Consider the following 16,821-nt stretch of genomic DNA (forward strand, 5'->3'; position numbering starts at 1 on the left):
TGGCTCAAGTGGTAGAGCGCCAGCCTTGAGCTGAAGAACTGAGGGACAGTACCCAGGCCCAGAGTTCAGGCTCCACGACTGGACCCCTCCCCCCCACCCCCCCCAAAAAAAAGTGAACATTAAGTACTGAATTTTTTTTCCTGTGATACCAAATGTCTTATTCATAGAACATGCATTAGGTATGTTTGAGACATAGAATAAAGGTTCTTTTCTTTTTAAACATTTACTATTTCATTGAGCTGTTTTCTCTTTGAATTTTATTGTAAATTTGAATGAGACAGACTTAGTTTATAGGAAGGTAAACATTACATGCATCATTATTAATGACATTCTGGGATATGTTTCTCAGAATCCATGTTCATGCGATCATAGTTACATAAAAAATATTTTAGTCTGTATCAAAGCTGAGTTAGTAATATCATTGGCCATACTTGCACCTTTCAGAATAAGGTTGCTTCTGTGAAACATCCAAATAAAAGAATGAAAACAGAAAGAGATGGTGAAGAACCACTTGAGCCAGATCTTTGTATAAAGAAGGAACCAGGAGAAAAGAGGGAAGCAAAAGAGAATAAAAGAGAAATTGAAAGGGAGCTAAAAGATAAAGCTTTAAAGGAAAAAGATTATAAAGAAAAAAGAGAAAACAAAGTAAAAGAAGCTATGAAGAAGAGAAAAAACATAAAAGAAGAAAAAGTATGCATACTTTAACTTTGTTTTCATAATATAAACTTGAGAAAGTAAAAAATTAGATTTACATTTTAGAAATGACATCAGCTCATGTTAGTCTCAATAACTAAGTTTTTCAGTATGTGTTGGTATATATAGTAAGAGAAAAAGTGGGTTTGACCATTTTTTAAAATAGACTTATCTACAGGGTAACATTAGAAAGGTGGTTTAATTTTGGTTTTTCCAAATGAAGTAGGGGAAAAATAGACAAGTGTACTTAAAGAAATAAGTACTTAATGAAATGAACAAAAAAAGTTTTCTAAGAATGTTAATCATTTTGTTCCTGTGTTGAGGCTTTTATTTCCTCTTTTTTTCAGTTGAGTGAATCCAAATCTGAAAATAAGGAGCGATCCAAAAAGTCTTCAATGTCAGATGCTCCAGTTCATATCACTGCAAGTGGTGAACCAGTTCCCATATCAGAAGAATCTGAAGTCCTTGATCAGAAGACATTTAGCATTGTAAGCAGTAGACTTTTTCAGAATAGTCATTTAAATTGCAGTTTAATTTTTGGACCTTTTAACTTAGTTTTTTCATAACTGATAGCATAATTCAGATTAATGACAGAGACTTATATTTTAAAAGGTATCAATAGAGAATTACTTTGGAAAAAATTCTTTTCATATATTATTTTTCTTTCATCAAAATGATTTTTTTCTTGTACTTCAGAAGTTTACATAAGAGGCTTCGTCTAAGTGTCCAGTGCTTCAGAATCACCCCTTCCATCATTCTTAGCTCACCTGTTTATTCCTTCCAGATTCATTTCACATTTCCCACTTTTTTTTGTCACATAAATATATTGAATAATATTTTTAGTTTTATTTTTTAGTTAGCATGCCTGAGCAGTATGATGTAATAATTCCCTGGACACAAGCACTGTACTTTGAACAAGTTCATTCTCTCCATTATATTCATACTCTATCCCTATTTTGGGGGGTACAGGTTTTAAATAAACACTGAAGTAAAGGCATTAAGATATACTCAGAGAGATCCTGTTCCTTTTATTCTAGCATTTTTAACTTTAACTCAATTTTATAGAGCTTCTCACCTATGATGAGGAGGCTTTTTTTTTCCTGCAGCCTCTTATAGAAAACTCTTAGAATATTAAAAATGAAAATGGCTGTATTTTACTAGATAGTGAAATGCACAACGAAGACATAAATTAGAAGCCACAATGTTTTATTCCTGTATTTAAAGAACCTAAAATTTCACAGTCAAATTTATTACTAACGTTTCTAAACCCACAATCTATGTGTACTAAATCATTGTGAATTGACAAAATTTCTTAGATCTTGTATTGAGCAATACTGGCCTAATATATGACTAGTTAAACATAAAGAAACATTATATCCAAAGAAAAGAAACTCTTATATAGCAAGATTGTGAGGTGGGAAGACAGTATTTGTGTGTGTGATATTACTGGTACATAACAGGTATGGGATGTTCAGAGCTTGAATTGAGCTAAGAAATGTATTATTACAGACAGTAACTGAAAGGAAACATACAGTATGATATACAGTTGTATCACATTTATACAGTATATGTAAGTGTAATATGTTCATATATATGCTCTTTAAAACTTTTTAACATGAATATTTTATATTGCTTTGCATATTTGACATATTTTATTCATTAGATTTTGGCATAATCTTAGGTTCATTTTAACACATATTAATCAAATGCTATAGATCACATTGTTTTTTTCATCTGTGCATCACTTGATGGACACCTAGACTGACTCCATAATTAAGCTGTTATGAATAGTGCTGCTATAAATCGATGGATATACAAGTATCTTTTCTTGTACGTTGATTTATACTGTCAGATATAATCCCAGGAATGGTACAGTAGAAATCATATGTTATTCTGTTTTTCATTTGTTGAGGAACATCTGTAGTCAATAAAATGGTGATGCACCAACTTACATTTGTTTTCTTTCCTCACCCTCACTCCCGATCCTGGAACCTGAACTCTGGGCCTATGTGATGTCTCTCAGCTCCTTTTGCTCAAGGCTAGCCACAGCATCACTTCTGGCTTTTTATGAGTAGTTTACTGGAGATAAGAGTCTCCTGGACTTTCCTGCCTGGACTGGCTTCACATCATGATCCTCAGAGGATCTCAGCCTCCTGAGTAGTTAGAATTAGACGCGTAAGCTGCTGGCACCCCACTTCATTTGTTTTCTTAAAGTCATTCTAATTGAAGTGCCTGGAATCTCAGTGTTGTTTTTATTTTCATTTCCCTTACGGCTGAAAATGTTGGAACATCTTCATAAATTTATTTCTTGACCATTTATGTGTTTTTTGAGAACTGTCTTTTCAATTCATTTTGCTCATTAATTGGATAGTTTAAAATATTTTCTTTTTTTTGGGGGGGGGGGTCCAGTTGTGGGGCCAGAACTCTGGGCCTGGGCGCTGTCCCTCAGCTCTTCAGCTCAAGGCTAGCGCTCTACCACTTGAGCCACAGTGCCACTTCCGGCTTTTTTTTCTTTTTGCTTATGTGGTGCTGAAGAATCGAACCCAGGGCCTCATGCATGCAAGGCAAGTGCTCTACCACTGAGCCACCTTCCCAGCCCTAAAATATTTTCTTTTATGAAGTAGTTAATACAAAGGGTTTTAATTCCAGAATTCAGATTTTAAGTACAGTGCATCTTGATCATTGTCACCCTTCTCAATAATTCTTTTGATATTTGAGGGAGAGTCCATTACATATTCTGATATTAGTCCTTTATTCAGTGACTAGGAGGCAAAGATTTTCTTCCATTTTATAGGTGGTTTCTGTTCTGATAATTTTCTTTGCTGTATAGACCCTTTTTAATTTACTTTTTAATTCTTAGCTCCTAAGCAGCTGATACCTATAAAAAGATGTCACCTATGCATATATCTTGGAGTGGCTTACCTATATTTTACTCTGTTTGTTTCAAAGTTTCAGACCATACATTTAGACTTTGATCTATTTGGAATTAATATTTATGCAGGCTGAGAATCTAGTTTCAGTCTTCTATGTGTGGATACCACTTTCCCCAGCACTATTCAATAAATATTGAATAGGACAAGCTCTCTAATGTATAACTTTTGACACATTTGTCAAAAATCTTGATTGCTGTAGCCAATGTTGTTTCTGGATCTTTTGTTGGTTCGTATGTCTGTTTCTGTGCAAGGACATTGTAGCTCTGTAGTATTTCATCAAGTGAGGTATTATTTGGGGTCTTCTGTGTTTCTATATGAATTAATTTTCTATTTATTGAAAAATGACATGAGTTTTTTTGAGAATTACATTGAATCTTAAGATTGCTTTCAATAGTGTAGTCATTTTCACAATATTAATTTTGCTGATTCATGAACACGTGCATGTTTTCACCTTCTAATGTCTTTCTCAATTCAGTTCTATAGTTTTGTAGTATTTATTTTAGAAACCTTTTACCTCCTTTTGTAAGTTTACTTCTTGGTATTTAATATTTTTAAGGTTCTTGTAAATGGGTTTCTTACCTGATTTCTTCCTTACCTGTTTGATTTTGGTATATAGAAAACCTAAGCTGTTTTCTTTTTGCTACTTTGTGAAAAATAGTTATTACAACCAAGAGATTTTTGGTGGAATCTTTAGTTTTTTTAAAATCTTTGTATCTAAAAACAGCAATATTATGACTTCTTTATGATTTGCCTCTTTTTAAAAAATCTCTTTCTTGTCTAATTACTCTGGCTAAGAATTCAAGCATTATGCCTAGTTCTTGACCTTGAGGAACTGTATTGTTTTTCCCCAATTAATATAATGTTGGTTATAGGTTTTTATATTGTGGTATATTCCTTTTATTTCTGTTTTCTTCAGGACTTTCCATGAAGGAATATTGGATACTCTTATGCTACTCTTATGCCTTTTCTACATCTACTGAGATACTTAGGCAATTTATGTCCTTTACTTTCTTTATGTATCCTATTAATATGTATTGGGGATGTGTATTAAAACATCCTTGTGTACTTACAGTGAAACTTCATATAGTATGATTTTTAATGTGTCACTGATTTAGTTTTTATTCATTATACTGAGTTTCTATGTCAAAATATATATACATATATGTGTACATATGTATATATGGAGGGAAATTGTAATTTTTTTCCCTCTCCAACCCCTATCCTTGCTCTTCCTCCCCATCCCCTTTTACCCTTTTTTAATCTTTTAAAAAATCTTTTCAATGAATCAACTTTTTGTTCTGTTGATTCTTTGTATTGTTTCAGTCTCCATTGTTATTTCATTGTTATTGTTTCCTTCGTCTACTTTGGGATTTGGCTAGTTCTTGTTTTTCTGAAAGTTGCAGGTACATCAGTAGGTTATTAATTTGGGATCTCTGATTTTTTTTTTAATTGAAGGCACTCTCAAACTTCCCTCTTAAAACTGCCTTTGCTGTGACACAAATCTCTCGTAAGTTGTGTTTTCATTTTTGTTTGATTCTAGGAATTTTTTATTTCTCTGTTTATGACTCACTGGCGCATTCGGTGGCAAATTGTTCAGTCTCCATGTGTTTGGGTATTTTCTATGGTTTCTCTGGTTGGTTTGTAGTTTTAGTTCCTCTATAGCCTAAGAAAATGTCAAAACTTATTTCAATTTTCTTACATTTCTTAAGAGTTGCTTTATATTAGAAGATACCTATTTTGTAGAAAATTCTGTGGGCTTTTGAGGAGAAACTAATCTCTGGATATGTTAAGTGTATTTGATCTATAGTTGTTTTTTTTTTAATTCTGAAGATTCTTTGTGGTTGTTTTTGTTCAGATGACCTATCTATTGGTTAGAGTTGGGTATAAGAAATTTTTTTTTTGTCTTTTGTTACTAATTTTGGTTTGGTGTTTTTGTCAGACAAGAGCATAGTTTTGGAGGAGTAATCGTGCCTTTTTTTTTTTTTTTTTTTTTTTTTAACATTTCTTGTGCATATGAATCCTACTCTTTATCGGAGGTTTTAATCACCTGTAGAATTGCAGTTGAGATATTCTATGTTCAGCAGGACAGTATAGTGACAGAGTTGAGGTGCTGTTTCTCACCATTGGAGTTAGGATATGGCTCAGTAGTCAAAGCATTCAACCACACTTTGCTTATTTCAATTATTGCTAGCCTCATAGAAATTGGATAGCCTGTGAACCTGGGGCAAGTTCTCACTTGGAATAGGCAGCAGGCATCCAAGCCTACAGGTGATCCCCTGAGTGCCTTAGACAGAGCATGGACATAGCAAACACAACGGAGCCCTGTACTAGCTAGGGGAATAGTTTCCCTTTACCCTCTTACAACCTTCTAATTTTCATCTAATTGTTTTTTTATTGTGAAAATACTGTACAGAGGGGTTACAATTACATGGGCAAGATAATGGATTGTAGCCTCCTCCTTTGTTTCCCCTTCCCATCCCATCCTCCCCCCCCCCCCCCCCACCCCTCCACCCAACCCTCCTCCTCCCCTTACCAAAGTTCATCTAATTGTTAAAATAAGTGGACAGTGTTCTACTGTGTCCATGAATTTACCCTTCATTTATCTTCATAAATGATCTTTTATTATCCTAGAGATGAAAAGTAGAATTGTTTTAAATACAGATTCTAGAGCCAAGCATTCTGGGCTTGCCCTGGATTTTATTTCTATTTAAGGAATACTCTTTTATTGATGAATAACTGAGTAGTAATAAATCACCTGGCCTTCTTCTGTGTCATTTTCTAGACATTTTCCCTTATTTGTACTTTCAGATTTTTCCTCTCTTTCATTGATTTTTTTTTTCCCCCCTTTACAAATGGCAGTCACTAACAAGCACAGGGAGAAGAAAAAAAGCACAAGATTTGAGATGGTTGGACCTGGCATTTTGTTCCTAAGCCTCTTTTTTTTTTTCCCCTAGAAAAGATTAAATAGTTGGAAAAGGACTATTGTTTGGGTTGTATTTAAAGTGAAGTATAGTCTGTATCCTAGTAAGTATCCCAGTAAGTGCTTTTTGAATGTTCTATCTCCAGTTCCCTTCTTTTTGGGCTTTTGCTTTTACATAGATTTCAGTCAGTTCTGGTTTCCCACACATTGAGCAAATACTGAGATATAAGCCACACTCATCTCTTTACTGAGTTACTCAATAAGATTATACTTGGTCTTACTGTTTCAAACATTCTCTTGTCATACTATGACCATTCCATAATGCAGTTTGTACTTGATACAGCAGTTGGTGGTTGTAATAGTTACAAGAAGAATTAAGTCATATCTGTTATTTCTATACTTAGAGCTCTAAAATGACTTTCCATCTCTCTTAAAACAAAACTTTTTATTGTATATATTACATATAATACATATCCATTTTCTGGATCATGTAAAAATCTTATTTTATATGATCAGAGGCACATAAGCATTACACCTTGTATTCCCTCCCCTAAGAGTATCCTCCTTTGGTCTTACTATGTGAATGCCTAGAGTCCTGTATAATTTATCATGTCCTGGTGTATTTTATACCTAGCTACTGCAGATGAGAGAAAATGTATGGTTTGTGTCTCTGAGCTTAGTTTACCTCACTTAGCATGATGCCTTCTAGGTCCATCCATTTCCCTGCAAATGGCATATTATTCTATCTAATGGCTATATAAAATTCCATTGTGTATAGGTACTACATTTTTTGTATCCACTCATGTATCTATTTAGGGCATCTGGGCTGTTTCCACAATTTGGTTTAAAGATAAATAACTTTCAAAAACCTGAAGTAGTATATTGTCATCATTATATCATCTGGAATGACAAGTGTCATTTCTATCACCTAATGTCGCTTTTCTTATATAGTTCCAGACCCATTGGCATTCATATATTTTTCCTTAAACATTTTCAAGCAAAATTTTGGTTATAACATGCCCTCTGTAAAATAAGTTAGGAAGCAATCTGCTGTTTCTCTTTGTATTGAACATAGTTGTCACCATGAAAAACTAAATCACTATGTTTTGCACTGGATTCTAGGTTTTATAAAATCATCGTCTATCATACATACTGATCTATTTCTTACTTTTAGAATAATGCTAACAACATAGCATATATTCAACTTATAGGTGTTTAATATATTATTTTCTAGCAGGATGTAAACTACCAAAATTAAACCAGAAGTAAAAAACAAAGGAGCTATGAATAATGCCAACAGTGTAGTTAGGAAATGACTGTTTAATAAGGCTACTTAGATTGGTATATTTTTGCATTAAAAATAATTTTATAGAATCTAAGTAAAGTTCAAGGCTTGTATTTCCGTGAAGACTGATTTTCACATGACAATAATTATTTTCCTGAAGGAAATACAAAGGGGAAAAATGATGTGGATTTGTGAGGTGACATGCAGCTGCTTTTTTCATCACCCTACAGTGCTATAAGTAAATGTCACTGAGCAAGCCAGCTCTTGCCATGTTGTTTCTAATATATGTATTTATGTTCTTTTCCTATTTTCAAGTGTAAAGAAAGAATGAGGCCTGTGAAAGCAGCTTTGAAACAACTTGATAGACCCGAAAAAGGCCTCTCAGAAAGAGAACAGCTGGAACATACTAGACAATGTTTAATAAAAATTGGAGACCATATCACAGAATGTCTGAAAGAGTATACAAATCCTGAACAAATTAAGCAGTGGAGAAAGTAAGTGATATACTGTTAAATTTATCACCAAGTATTTGTTGACATTAACCAAGTTTTCATGGTATCCATTTTTGTTATGTTCTTCCTTTATATTTTTTACCAAATGCCTTAAAAACAATGGAAATGCAGTACTATTTTTTGTTTAAAAATTATTGTAATTAAGAGATGCTGAAAACATTAGAATTTAAGGAGATGCATGCTTATTGATTTGTGTTAGGTCCAGCTCTGATGCTTTACCCAAAATGAGATAGTTGTGCAGGTTATAAGGTCAGGAGCAGAACTTAATTCCTGACTTAAGTATTTCTAGGGAAAAATGTATTTGTATAAAGAATTATGAACAAAAAGATAGTTTTCATTTTCTTACTCTTGTGAATTAACTGTAGAATGTGGGAAAGTCTTGATGTACTTTCTTAGTTCTATAGATTTCAGTTGAATCCTGTATTCAATTTGTTTTCTCAGCTAAATATTTTAAATTATATTTCAAGGTAAATGTCATAACTACAATGTATATTTGGGTCTTCTTATGATGACTAACCTAACATAATATTTATCTTTTGAGGTGTTATTGAAAATTTAGAATTACATTAAGGTGTTCAATTTGATGATTTAGTATACATTATTAAATGATGCATGGTTAATGCATGCTTTAAACGGAAGGAGGTCTAGAGATACATGCCATTCTTGGTTTATAGTGTCAGTTCAGAAAGTAAGAGTATCCCCCACCCCCACCCCCACCCCCGGGGCTTGGGCACTATCTCTGAGCCTTTTTGTGCTCAAGGCTCTACAACTGGAACTATATATAGCACCACTTCCAGCCTTTTCTGAGTAAGAGTCTCACCGACTTTCCTGCCTGGACTGGCTTTGAACCATGACCCTCAGATCTCAGTCTAAGTAGCTAGAATTATAGGCATGAGCCACTGGCACCTGGCAGTGATAGCCATTTTAATGCATTAAGATTATCTTTGGCCTAACCTTTCTTATCTGATACTGTTCCCAAACCATTAACATACCTCATCCATAAAGTCCGTAATAACATTAACAATATCTGAATACCTTCTTTTTTGCGGGGGGGGGGGGGGGGGGGGGGGGGAGGGGAGGAGGGAGGGAGGGAGGGAGGGAGGGGTCCGGTCGTAGGACCTGAACTCTGGGCTTGGGCATTGTCCCTCAGCTCAAGGCTAGCGCTCTACCACTTGAGCCACAGTGCCACTTCCAGCTTTTTTTCTTTTTGCTTATGTGGTACTGGGGAATCGAACCCAGGGCCTCAGGCATGCAAGGCAAGCGCTCTACCTCTGAGCCACCTTCCCAGCCCCCTGAATACCTTCTTAATTTTTCACCTTACATATGTTTGATTCATTTTAAATCAGGGCTTATTTCTACTTTTTATTCCAATGGCTATAAAATTAAGGGGTTTGAAGGAGCAGTATTGTTAGTGTCCTCTGAATCTTACTGAAAATAAATATGAAAATTAATCTTTTTAGTTCAGACTATCACATAGAAAGATAGGTGCCTCTGTTTGAGGCTCAAATGGTTCTGTAAAACAAAAAACAAAAAAAACCCCATATTTTCCAGGAAATTAATTTCCTTTTTCTTTCAGAAACCTGTGGATTTTTGTATCTAAGTTTACTGAATTTGATGCAAGAAAATTACATAAATTATATAAGCATGCTATTAAAAAGCGGCAAGAATCTCAGGTAAATCAATACTTTTTGTTGTTAATGTTTTTTGAAAGGGGGTGGCCTGTCCTAGAGCTTGAATTTAGGGGCCTAAACATCAGCCCTGGGCTTTGCTCAAAGCTTCAAGGCTAGTGCTCTCTACTGTTGAGCAACAGCTTCCCTTTTGGCTTTTGGTGGTTCATTAGAGATAAGAATCTCAACAGACTTTCCTGCCCAAACCACAATCCTCAGATCTCAGCTTCCTGAGTAGCTAGACTACAGGCATGAGCCACTAGCATATATAATTTCTTCTTAGAAAAAAGATTTTAGGGCTGGGAAGGTGGCTCAGTAGTGTAGTGCTTGCCTTGCATGCATGAGGCCCTGGGTTTGATTCCTCACCACCACATAAGCAGAAAAAGTCAGAAGTGAAGCTGTAGCTCAAGTGTGGTAGTGCACTAGCCTTGAGCTGAAGGCTAAGGGACAGAGTCCAGGCCCCACAATCGACCCCTCCCACCAAAAAAAAAAAAAAAGACTTTATGTGTAAAGTAACATTTGTGTTCCATGTGTGCATTTTAATATCTTACGTGGGAATTTTAAGTGTCTTCCTTTCTCCCCCATCCCCCTTCTATGAGTATTTTAAACCACTTAAAAAGACTCTTATGTATTTTAGCAAAACAATGACCAGAACAGCAACTTGAATGCTCATGTGATTAGAAATCCAGGTAAGTTAAATCTGTTTTCCTTTTTAAAAAAAGTATATAAACCACATTATTAAATGGTTTAAACTGTTTAAAGTACCGTGCTAAGTGGATTCTGTAGTTCTCATACAAGTTTACATTATTTTTTTTCAAAAGATATTCTCTTGTAGTATTTTAGCTTACTATCCTTTCTGTAAAACAATCTTTTGACAGTTTCTAGGAAATGTAGGATGATTGTTAAGTGAGTGAATTCTTGTTTTATATCATTTGAAAATTGAATTTTGATTTTCTGTGAGTCAGCAGAAGGATAGTCCAAGGAAAATGTGGGTACCATGTTTTTCAGTTGTATTGTTTTACATTTCAAAACCAAGTAATCTTTTAAGCATTGGTGCTGCTTTTTAAACCATTTTTATTAACAGACTGTATTTTGGAAATTATTTTGTTTTAGTAAGGAGTTATTCTTTATCTAGCCATTAAGGTAGTTTTACCGCATTAACAAAAATATCTCTTTCTTATCTAATAGATGTAGAAAGGTTAAAAGAGAATACAAATCATGATGACAGCAGCAGGGACAGTTATTCTTCTGATAGACACTTATCTCAGTACCATGATCATCACAAAGACCGGCACCAAGGAGATTCTTATAAAAAGACTGATTCTAGGAAAAGACCCTATTCTTCATTTAGTAATGGTAAAGATCATCGTGAATGGGATCACTACAAGCAAGACAGCAGGTACTTGACTTACTTTTTTGAAAATGTTGCTTATACATGTCTCTTTTGGATTATATTTGATGTATTTGACCTATATTGGTCAAGGAGGTTTTCCAAAATCAGAACAGATCTTGTTTATTTAATAAGAAGGAATGTTAATATACAGTGCTTTTTTGTTACTCATTTTAAGAACTGAATTTTTCTATGAAACTGTTTTTGTTTTTGCTGATCCTGGGGCTTGAACTTGGGGCCTGAGCACTGTCCCTGAGCACCTTTTTTGTTCAAGGCTAATATTCTTTTTTTTTTTTTTGTCGGTCGTGGGGCTTGAACTCTGGGCCTGGGCGCTATCCCTCAGCTCTTCAGCTCAAAGCGAGCGCTCTACCACTTGAGCTACAGCGCCACTTCCGGTTTTCTGGTGGTTTATTGGAGATAGGAGTCTCACGGTCTCTCCTGCCCGGGCTGGCTTTGAACCGCGATCCTCAGATCTCAGCCTCCTGAGTAGCTAGGATTACAGGCGTGAGCCACCAGCGCCCGGCTCAAGGCTAATATTCTACCACTTGAGCCACAGTACCACTTCTGACTTTTTCTGAGTAGTTTATTGGACATACAAGTCTCACAGACTTTCTTGCCTTGGGCTGGCTTCAAACCATGATCCTTAGATCTGAGCCTCCTAAGTAGCTAGGAATATAAGCCTGAGCCAACATTACCTGGCTATAAAACAGTTTTAAATTAAAAAACTGAAGTCAAAATATAGTGAAGCCAGGCGCCGGTGGCTCACATCTGTGATCCTAGTTACTCAGGAGGCTGAGACCTTAGGATCGCTGTTCAAAGTCAGCCCGGGCAGGAAACTCCGTGAAACTCTTATCTCCAATAAAACACCAGAAAACCGGAAGTGGCACTGGAGCTCAGGTGGTAGAATACTAGCCTTGAGCTGAAGAACTAAGGGACAGTGCCCAGGCCCAGAGTTCAAGCTACATGACTGACCAAAAAAAAAAAAAGTACACAGTGAAAGTTGTGGAGACTATTGGGTCAAATGCTCTCCAAAATACAGATTAAAGTAAAAATGGCCCAGAATTTGTTGGGGAGAATTGTGCATTCCATATTTTTAAAATTATTGTTCCTAAGTCAGAAAATATGTTTTCGTATTCGTTTTCTTCCTCCTTCTCCTGTCCACAAGGTAAGAGTCTATATTCTATATTGTTATATAACCAAATAATTTTCATTAATCAATATTCCTGGTGCTTTTTAAGGTAATTTATATATTAAATACTAAGTATATACAATTAAAAGCATATCTTAACTATTTTTTAGGAAGTTTCTTTTTAACATTTAAATTTGCATTATTTGACTAAAAAGCTCAATTTCTCTTTTATTAGGTACTACAGTGAGAGAGAAAAACACAGAAAGCTGGATGATCACAGGAGTAGAGATCACAGGTCAACTTTGGAAGGAAGTTTAAAGGATAGATCTCATTCTGACCATCGATCTCATTCAGATCATCGGTTACATTCAGATCACCGGTCAAGTTCTGAATACACGCATCATAAATCTTCCAGGGATTATAGGTATCACTCAGATTGGCAAATGGACCACAGAGCTTCCAGTAGTGGCCCCAGGTCACCACTAGATCAGCGGTCTCCTTATGGCTCCAGATCTCCGTTTGAACATTCAGTTGAACACAAAAGTACACCCGAGCATACCTGGAGCAGTAGGAAAACATAACAAAAAACTTCTTTCTGGACTTAACTTTTAGCCATATATCATAAACCAACACAGTAATTGCCTTACATGACTTGAAAAATTGATTATAAACAGATATTCTATCAGTAGCAGTATTGTTACTTCTTTCCAGGATGCAAGGTCTATTACCCCAACAGAAGAGAAAATATTTTTATATTTAAGGATTATGCTGCACTGTACTACAAATATTGTAGTACTTTTTTTTTTCTTTTTTTAAAGAAATGAAAAATGTTTACTATAACAGGGACCTCAACACTGCCCTCCCGTATCCGTATAGGCTGGATAAAACTGTTTTTAAAAAGTCAGTGATTTTTCAGCTGACCTCCATTTAAATTATGTTTGTATATGTACTCTGACCTGTGATCATGTTTCAGGAAGGAATGAAAGAGAGTTCTTTTCTTAATAAAGAAAAAACACTCAAGGACTTTGTTCACTTTCCAAAGCTACTTGTTTACATTGTACACTGCGACCACCTTGCCGCTTTTCATCACAAGCTTGAATATTTAAATTCTGTACTTATACCTGTAATATAGCCAGGAATTTCCTGTTTGTGATCTATTATTATGCCTTTTTACAAAAAAAGAGATGGCTGTAAATTATTGTAAATGTATTAAATGAGCTTTCCTTACTTCCCTTTCTCAGGCTTTTTTTGACTGTTCCTTTCCCTACCAACTCAGGCCTTCTTATTAAAAAAAAAAAAATCAGTGTAAAAACACTTTCTAATGATTTGTCTTGATGGAATCATTGTTTAGAATGTAAAAATGGGGAAAGGGGCCACCTATTTCCATTAGTTCTTTTTATATCAAATATTTTATTAGATACATGTTATTCCCTCTCCCCTTTATTTTCTTTTTTAGTCAATATTTGTTTGTACGTAAAAAAAATTGGTATGCTCTGGAAACATTTTTTCAGATGCATTTGGTTTAACAGGTAGACATATGAACACTCTCAAAATCCAAAATAGCTAAAAGTGATGATAAATGCATTTGTTTTCTCTTTTCATGTGGGCAATAATGTCAAATGTGCTATGCAGCCAGGTTAACATTTTAGATAAACTCGATTGACTTTTAATATAAACTGTTACAGTGCACACTGATTGTATATAAAAACCTTCTTTATGACAAATTAAATTTAAGTAAAAGGATATGTGGGCTCCTGTAGTTTTCTGCTGCTTTCTTATTCCCAAACATCTAGTCATTATTTTAAAGTGACATTTAGCTGCCAGAAAAAGATATTAGCATAAGCAGTGGAATATAGTAGCAGTGCTAAATCTGCTTTGAAGACTTGGGTCTTTCTAGAGAGTAAAACTTGGGTCTTTGGTCTTTGGATCCTTGGGCTTCCTACAGACATTAGAATGTCTTATATTTATTCATGTATTTTTTTTTACTTTGTTATATCTGTAGGAATTTTTGAATTACATCACACATTTTGGATGTATGCTGTGATGCAACAAATTTGAATCTTTGACAATTTTAAGTATGGGTATATTCTATACTATCCCAATAATATCCTCATGTATTAGTTGTGGAAACAGTCTACTAAAATTTGTGCATAAATTTGTCATATTTTTCTTTTACCAAGTTAAGTCTAAAATTTATATACAATCTCCCTTTTTTACAGCAGTGAGTCTTTTTAAGTAGTTAACCTCAAAAAAAAATGAATTTCATTGCTGTCAATGTGTGAGGCAACAACTCAACTTTTAAACCTCAAATTTATATATAAAGAACTCAGTGTTGGCACAGTTTTTAAGGTTTTGTACTTTTCTCCATATAAGTGATTTATTTTTTTTGTGCTGGTCCTGGGGCTTGAACTCAGGACCTGGGTGCTGTCCCTAGGCTTTGTTTTTGCTCAAGGTTAGCACTCTACCATTTGGAGCCACAGCTCCACTCATGTCTTTTTGGTGGTTAGTAGATCAGAGTCTCAACTTTCCTGCCCAGGCTGGTTTCAAATTGCCATCTTCAGATCTCAGCCTCCTGAGTAACTAGCATTACAGGCATAAGCCACTGCACCCAGCTTTCTAAATGATTTTATTCCACAAGATAGCATTCAACTAAAACTTGATGCTTGATAAACTCATGGCAGCAAAGGACCTAAATCAGGGTTGGCATTTTAAAATCAATTTGTAGCTGGAACACTTTTATGATATTTATTGTATAAATTTTATACAACAATACTGCATTTTTGAAGACAAGGGGATAGGTTCTAATTTTTTTAAACAGTTCATTTAATTGAGGATGTTGGCTAAGTTAAGTCTAAAACTATCATTTAGTAATAGAAAATATGTCAATTTGTAAAAAGTCAGCAATTATGTGAGAAAGGAACAAGCCATAAATTTACTAAGACAGTGGAGAAGAACAGTAGTTCATAGCTATAACAGGGAACATTATAAAATATGCTTATTTTTGTCTTTTACATGCTCATTTGCTTTGCTATTTTTATCCATTTATGTTTAATTTTTTAAGAATGAGAATATGCATAGCATTGTACCAATTAACCCTCCAAATAAATGATTCTTATTAAAAGCAATGGCTTGTCTGCTTTTAAAGACAATATGCTAGAGATTCATTTTCATACTGGAAAGCAGAAGGTGCATGATTTTTTCTTTTTCATTTCAAAGTGGATGGCTTAATAAAGAGAATCATTACAACTTTGTGTAACATAGTTAGCTTCATATGTGATCATTCCTCCAAAACATTTGTAATGTTTTTGTAGTTTTATAATTAAGGAGTTGTTAACATTTTGAATGATTCATAGCCTAACAATTAAAAATTAACCTAATAATTTTAAAATATTTTAGGTTTCTGGATTGGCATGTAAAAACAGCAATACTCATTCCTCTGTCAAACATTAAATTCAAGACAGTTTAAAACAGCAGGTGAAACTTACCACTACCAGACTTGATAGGGGAGGAGTTTCGAAGAGAAGGCATTGGGACAACTGTGCCACAGAGGCAAACCTGTTGTAGGTACCAGTAAGAAAACAGCCCAATTGAAATGATGTGTTGTTTTGGAAATCAGTGATTTTGTAGAATATCGTGTGGTCACTTTGTCTTTTTTAATTTAAAACATGATCTGATTGCCTTATGGAAAATCCGGTGATTTTTTTTTTTTTTTTTTTAAGAAATTGAAGATAGGGAATGTTAGCTCTGTAAAAGGAGGAAAGATAAGATTGCATAGAAAAGGGGTTTTAAGTCCGTTTTTAAGCATTTTTCCCCAAATGTATACATTCTCCTAATTGAACTTCGTGAACTGGATTTTTCTACCTTAGAAGGCATGTAGGTTAGTGAAACTACCCTTATATTTAGCTTTTAAAAAAAAGTAAAAGGTACTACTTTATTTGGTATTTTTATCTATATATGCTAGATTGGACTAGAATTTACAAATGTGCCCCAGACTAGACTTCATCATGTTAATATATAATTCCTCACTTTGGCCTTCCAAATGCTAGATTGCACTGTCTCATGTTCTTTTCTCCTCTCTTCTTCCCTCTCTTTTTTTTGGGGGGGGGGAGGGTCCGGTCATGGGGCTTGAACTCTGGGCCTGGGCGCTGTCCCTCAGCTCTTCAGCTCAAGGCTAGCGCTCTACCACTTGAGCCACAGCACCACTTCGGGCTTTTTTCTTTTTGCTTATGTGGTGCTGAGGATCGAACCCAGGGCCTCTTTCCTCTCTTGTCTCCTCTCTCCTCTCCTTGTGT

The 16,821-nt window shown here is 34.9% G+C and overlaps 1 protein-coding gene across 3 annotated transcripts in view; it reads left to right on the forward strand.

The window, feature by feature from the left end:
- Chd1 (chromodomain helicase DNA binding protein 1) overlaps positions 1–14,274 on the forward strand; it is an 89,708-nt gene extending 75,434 nt beyond the window's left edge. The window contains exons 31-37 of one of the 3 annotated variants that reach the window (XM_042690716.1): positions 445–690; positions 1,041–1,181; positions 8,147–8,325; positions 9,920–10,016; positions 10,648–10,699; positions 11,199–11,409; positions 12,765–14,274. In XM_042690716.1, coding sequence (XP_042546650.1) covers positions 445–690; positions 1,041–1,181; positions 8,147–8,325; positions 9,920–10,016; positions 10,648–10,699; positions 11,199–11,409; positions 12,765–13,110 — 1,272 coding nt within the window. In that variant the 3' untranslated portion in view covers positions 13,111–14,274. Of the gene's footprint in view, positions 1–444; positions 691–1,040; positions 1,182–8,146; positions 8,330–9,919; positions 10,017–10,647; positions 10,700–11,198; positions 11,410–12,764 lie in introns of those variants that run through there. The other 2 variants (XM_042690714.1, XM_042690715.1) reach the window with 2 other exon arrangements.
- The last annotated feature ends 2,547 nt before the right edge of the window (positions 14,275–16,821 follow it).

Source organism: Dipodomys spectabilis, unplaced genomic scaffold, assembly GCF_019054845.1.
Source record: "Dipodomys spectabilis isolate Male_0828 unplaced genomic scaffold, ASM1905484v1 ptg000140l, whole genome shotgun sequence".
Taxonomy (NCBI): Eukaryota; Metazoa; Chordata; class Mammalia; order Rodentia; family Heteromyidae; genus Dipodomys; species Dipodomys spectabilis.